Raw genomic sequence first — 6,353 nt, forward strand, 5'->3', positions numbered from 1 at the left:
AGTAAAGAGGTCAAGTTGATACTTCAACTTTTACCACTGATAATTAGGGGGTCCCACTCCATCTGGACATCAGTTTGGGGGGCCTTAGCCTTAAAAACGTTGAAGACCGTTGCACTAGACACATTCACCACTGAACAACAACAAATATTGTCTTCAAAACAAAATGATGGAGATGATAGAAAAGATGAAATAATGTCTTACTCTCCAGAATTATAAAAAGGGCGGAGGGAGGATATTGGATGTTTGTTTTCACTACAGCATCATTCATGCTGCGCTTAATCTAGTTTAAGGCTGATCATGCTTACAGCTGAAGGATCCGAAGCATTCGCCAGTTCATCTGCAAGATCTTCAAGCTTCTCCCAGCTTTTCCCACAGAGGATCAGCCTGGCTCCTCCCTTGTGGAAGACGGCTGCACATTCTTCTCACAAGAAATAAACAGACACAAAAACTAGTAAAAGTGTTCAAAGACCCCATCATTTTTTTATTCAGGTGTTACCTCTTCCAAGCCCAGATAAAGCATCCGTTATAACCACCACCTTATTCCGCACTGATGTTTTAGACAGCAAATTGATAATTGCTCCATAAAGGTAAAAAAATCCAGCTGTTAGCACCACCACACAGGGAACCACGAGGATGGTTGTGGCCCATGTAGGGTCCATGTCTGGAAGGATGTTCTGGAAAATGTCATAACGAAAGCAAAATCACTCAAGATGTTTGTACAAAATGACTGAAAAGTTTACATTTTATTCGGAAAACATGCAAACACTCCCTCCAACACCTAGCAGCTAGGTGTTAGCGCTAAGCTAAAATGGTTATTTCAGCTTAGATTCAAATAAATGAGGTTGAGCAAAAACTTTAACCTAAAATCTAATTCAAACCAAAACACATTGATATAACAGTGACAATTTAATATACGTCTTTGTCTATAACAGAACTTATATGGAATATCTTTAAATAAATGAAAATGTTTTAACGCTTCCTGTTTAGCATAATTAGCATAAGAAACAGCAACAGAATAAAACTATTGACTCAAATCACTTAAACACTTTAAAATACCGCTTAATATCTTTGTCTATGTTTTAAAAGCTGGAGCAACATTGTCATAATCAACTAAACTTCAAATTAGCTTAACAAAAAGAAAATTTAAAAGTAATACAATTTAAATTAAATCCCAATTATTTTAAGGCTTAAAAGTTCAAACTTTAAATGCTTTTTTTGTTTTAAAATTTCTTTCAAAAAGATATTTCACAGAGATTAATGAAGTAATTTATTTTGTTAACTCCATGAAGTTTAAATGCAAATTTCAAGCATTTTTTTTCAAAGGCAAAACATTTTGCAGACTTGTATCAATGCAACTTTTTACTTTTTAATGTGAACTTTAAATCAGAAAGAGCTCCACCAGAGCTTTCTCAGTACAACATGAACTGCAGGTTTAAACATAGTAGTCCTGCCCTGATCATTGGAAGTATGCAGTAAAATCCTCTGGTTAAAGTGAAGCCTAAACATAGAGGCCTCCTAATGCCACAGAGGAATATATCACAGAGAGTAATGAAAGACAAAAACAATTAAAAAGAAGAATTTTTTAAAGAGCAGCGATTAAATGGGATTTAGACTTAATGGGACTTAAATAATCCTAAATAAGAAATCCCCAGATCCACAATAAAATACTTAAATAGCATTAAACCTGCCTGTTTATTTTGTTCTATGTATTCTCTTTCTGACCAAAAGCTCACATTTAAAAGTGAAATCTTGAACACATACAAGTGGGATTATTTTCTTTGCCTTTGGACTATTTGTGGTTCACCAGACAAATCCTGCTCTAGCAGTAGACCTGCTGCAACCCAGGATTTATTTTTCCAAACAAAAAACTGAAATAAAAACATGACTCCTTGCAAACTAACATAATTGGCAATATACAATCATGGCAAAAACTGTAATGTATTCAAACTTTTTAGTGGTTTCCAACATTAGGTTGAAATAAATCTTGAATATAATCTCAAAAAGCACACAGATTCCACGTTTTCTGTAGTAAAATCTAGGAAGGCTAACCCTCTTTGTGTTTTTTTTTTTTTCTCATTTTTTTATCTGCATTTATCAGTAGGAATCAAAATGTGTTTAATCAGTTTTTTACATCTTTTTGGAGAAATTAGGTGTTACACTCTCTCAAAGTTTTCCCAGGTAATTAAGATGCTTGGACGTTAGTTTATTTAATTTTATTTAATTTCTGCTCAGCTTTGCTTTGATAAGGTTTGTGTCTGGTCTTTAAATTGATCATTGGATCACCCTAAATCTTTGCCTTTTTCAGCCATTCTGAAATAGATTTAATTCTATGTTTGGTACCGTTGACCTGTTAATTTCCCAGTTTGGTCCAAGCCTAACATGTCCTCACATTTGATTCTAGATTATTTTGTTTTACAGATCTGTTACTTATTTACTCAATGAGTTGATGATGATGATGATGATGATGATGATTTGGGCTTGCTTTGTTGTGGTGTGACAACAAAGCAAGCCCAAATCATCATCATCATCTCTCGCCACTGTGCTTGACAGTCAGTATGGGTGTTTTTGTTGTGTTTGGTTTTGCCTTAAACGCGGTGCTGTACTGTAGGACCAGATATCCCTACTTTAGTCTAATCTGTCCACAGGACATTGTTTTGGGAGTCTTGAGGTTCACTCAGAGATCTTTGTGTTGCTGTTATATTCTGCTAGAGAGAGAGAGTTCTGTCTCCTACGAGTTTCTTTAATCTTTCTTATACTTTAAACATGCTAATTGACCGTATAGAGCAGGGATAACCAATTAAAAATCAGTGAGGTCCGAATAAAGAAAATCATCAACCAGTAAAGGTCCAGAGACATTTTTAATTATAATCTATTGCTTGAACAGAATTTAACACTGAAATAAAATTATATTTTTATGCATCCATGTTATACATTGACTTTTTAAATAAAAATAAAAAATAAAAAAATAGAACATTTTCCATTTTAAAATCTGAAGTGTTTTTAGAACTAGAGAACAACAATTGTTCAGTTTGGTATATAGATGATTTCCTGATTCACATATTTTATAAAACACCTAAACTGGCCGTTTGTTATTTTTGAGTCCAGCAGGTGGGTCCAGATCCGGACCGCAGTCCGCTAATCTGTGACCTCTACCATAGAGTCTGAGATAGAGTTTTTTTTCTAGGTGTTCCTCTGAGTATGCATGACCTATCTTGGGGTTGACCTTTCTGGGATGTGGACCTCTTAGAAAGATGTTTTTCAACATGTTCCATTGTAGATCGATGGACTTTACTCTGTCGTAAAATGAACTCATGATCAGTTTCTGGTTGCTGAGGTCACTGGTGATGACTTTCCTTACTGGCATCCTCCATAGTGTGGAATCTGCTGTGTGCTTTTCTGCACTTAAGAGTAACTTTAAATTATTTAAAGATTTATTAAGGACCAGATTGTCTTATTTCTTCATGTGAGACCCTGGAGCCAAAAGAAGGAGTACTTTCTTATTTATTTTACCATGATTGCATATTATAGGCTTAGAGTGGAGCTATGTCAAAGAATGCTTTAAAGATGGAAGCTATTGTAAATGAGAGATGATTTGTTGTAGAAATATGTGATGAGATGAATGTTAAATACTATTTAGATTTTCATTCTCATCATCTCACCGTCTCTGATGCATTGGAATGCATCTCACCCTCTACAATCATTTTTCTATGTAACTATGGGCTCTAATGGTTCTGAAACAAAGACAGAGAAAACATTTTTAAACATGATCTTGCAAAAAAAATCTGTACTTATCTATTAGCAAATGCTTAATTACATATAATTGATATTTGTATAAGTAAAAAACAGCTATATAGACACACATCATTAGAAATGACATCTATATGTTTTCCTCTGTACTCTTGAAGGGGAATACTCTTTTAACATATAACTGAATGGTTCTTTAAACCCCCTTTTTTTTATCTTTCATCACTATTTATCCAAAAATACTCACAATACTCACCATATTTATCATTTTGCATCAATAGACTTTATTTGATTTTGGTGGGATTTCAAGAGAAAACAGAAAAAAAACAAATTTTTCTTTCACATTAAGTTGAAGGAAAACAAAACAGGCTTTATCAGTCTACCTTTAAGTAATTTTATCTTGGTAAAGATCCAGCCGCCAAGTAAAGGCCTCAGAGGTTTGCCTAAGTTAGACACTTGGAATAAGATGCTCTGGTCAAATGAGACTAACATTAAAATTTTTGGCTTACATACAATACTCATTTCACCAGGGCAGTGGAGGCATCGTGTTATGGAGGTAGATTTTTTTCAGCAGGGAAGAAGAAGAAGGAGGCTGGATGAGAAGGCAGATGAAAGAAAATAAAGACAAAGCCTCTAAGAAAACCAGTAAGAGGCTACGAGGGCCTTGGGGGAAGGTTAACCATCCTGAAGGACACATATGAGGGCCACAACAGAATGGTTTGGATCTAAGCGTGTTCTTCTATGTCCTCTATGCCAAATCTAGATTGTGATACAATTGAATTTATTGTATCTCCAAATATTGATTAAGATATAAGATGAGTGGACTTGGAATATTTGGAAATATAAGTGTGAAATTTTCTGCTTCTAGATGTTCAAAGCAGGTAGAAACCAAGCCCAAAAGAACCGTAGCAATCAGTTCAGTAAAACCTGGTTCTGCAGACTTGGGGGACTGAATCGAAGGCAAATCTTTCTCAGATATTTATTTTTCACATTTTGAAAACTTTCCATATTTTCCCAACTTCCCTGCATTGGTTTATCACATGAAGTAAACACCACCAGTAAAGTACTATACAATGAACACGAAAGGTTGATCATCTTTGAGGTTTGATTATTTTTGACATAAAAGCCATAAACCTGTAGCTATAAAACCTCCAAAGAAACAACAGCAACACTCCAAAGTACTGAAGCAGGTATGTGTGACGGATATGCTGCTCCGAACCAGAGTTCATTCACCAACTTAGGGTCCTTTCTTCACTGGGCAGATTTGTCTCATCTAACACTATAAAACCAACATGTAACATGATTTCAGTTTGTGTTACGCTGCCAAGCACCAGCTGTTTATTCAAGTTAAGGCTTCTATATATAAACTGGCACTAAAATAGATACTGAACTTCTCAATGTCACTGAATACTGAACTTCTTATTTAACAGCATGATTAGGAGTAAAGTCAGAGTGCTATCCTATATTGTCTTTTTGGAAAAAAAACATCCCTGTTATGCTTTTAGCTTTCATTTAAACTGATAACGCGTTCATTAATCAGATAAAATCATAACTAAGAGCCTGACTATAGGATATGAGTTAGCAGGATCCCACTCACTGTTTCTCAGTCCTCTGCAGGTAGTCAGCTTTAACGCCTCTCCTGAGGAGCTGGAGCTGTACGCCTCAGCGGAGATCCTCCAACCTGACAACTGGCCAGGCTCCCATAGCAATACTTTGGGATTTGGAGTCTTTTAATAGCTGCACAGCTGACTCGGTCGTTTTCCGTGTGCGTCTTCGACATGGTATGTGTGGAGTGACAGAGAGGGAGGACACAGCCATTCCACGGGCTGCACTGAAACATTCATATTTTTGTTTGTGGTTATTGAGATGCACAGACAACATTTCACAGATGTCAAGTCATTAAGTAAAAATACTTAGTTGCTGTACTTCAGTAGCTTTTTTGTTGGTATTTTTACTTTGTGACTTTTTACTTTGTGATGCCAGCTTACCAGAAAATTATAAATATATATGAAATAACTAGAACTGGAAGTTGGTTAATAGGGTTAATTTTATTAATGGTAAAACTAGTTATTTATTATCAGTTGAATGATTATAACTGTAATTTGCTTACTGAATAAGGTTTTAGCCCCTATCCTAAAAGGTTGGACTCCTGAATCCAGCTGTTAAAAATCCAGTTGTCTTTAACAAATTTGGTAATTTAGGCTATGGCTCTTTGCAACGTCATTAACCACCAGCCAAATAAATGTGTCTCTGTTCATTCAGATGCTACTGAATGAAAAGTGAATCCAACCTGAGTGATAAATCGTTCACTGTGTAAAATGAACACAAAAGACTGCGGGTTAAAATACAATGGTAACTTTATTAGCTACCATCACAGTATTATATCTAATAACTAAGCAAAACACTAAACACTACTGAAAATAAGCAAAATTAAAGAAATAAGAGGGGAAGAGGGGTTTAAGAGTCTCTTCAAAGTCAGATGTTGTGATGTTCAAAGTTTAAGGCTTAATGCATTTAAAAGTGTCTTTTATAATAGCAGCAGATGAAATGTGAATAAACCCTAATGCAGAGATGTTAACCGCAGTCAAAACAGTGAAATTTCATTCAGT

The 6,353-nt window shown here is 35.2% G+C and overlaps 1 protein-coding gene across 2 annotated transcripts in view; it reads right to left on the minus strand.

Annotated features, from left to right (window-relative positions):
* The window catches only part of LOC107091762 (dehydrogenase/reductase SDR family member 7C-B-like), a 12,858-nt gene extending 7,380 nt beyond the window's left edge, over positions 1–5,478 (minus strand). Inside the window, exons 1-4 of one of the 2 annotated variants that reach the window (XM_015385903.1) lie at positions 5,342–5,421; positions 3,660–3,731; positions 497–674; positions 306–418 (exon numbers count right to left, since the gene is read on the minus strand). In XM_015385903.1, coding sequence (XP_015241389.1) covers positions 306–418; positions 497–674; positions 3,660–3,701 — 333 coding nt within the window. In that variant the 5' untranslated portion in view covers positions 3,702–3,731; positions 5,342–5,421. Of the gene's footprint in view, positions 1–305; positions 419–496; positions 675–3,659; positions 3,732–5,341 lie in introns of both variants that reach the window. The other variant, XM_015385904.1, reaches the window with a different exon arrangement.
* Positions 5,479–6,353: the final 875 nt, after the last annotated feature.

Source organism: Cyprinodon variegatus, unplaced genomic scaffold, assembly GCF_000732505.1.
Source record: "Cyprinodon variegatus isolate N-32 unplaced genomic scaffold, C_variegatus-1.0 Scaffold351, whole genome shotgun sequence".
Lineage (NCBI taxonomy): Eukaryota > Metazoa > Chordata > Actinopteri > Cyprinodontiformes > Cyprinodontidae > Cyprinodon > Cyprinodon variegatus.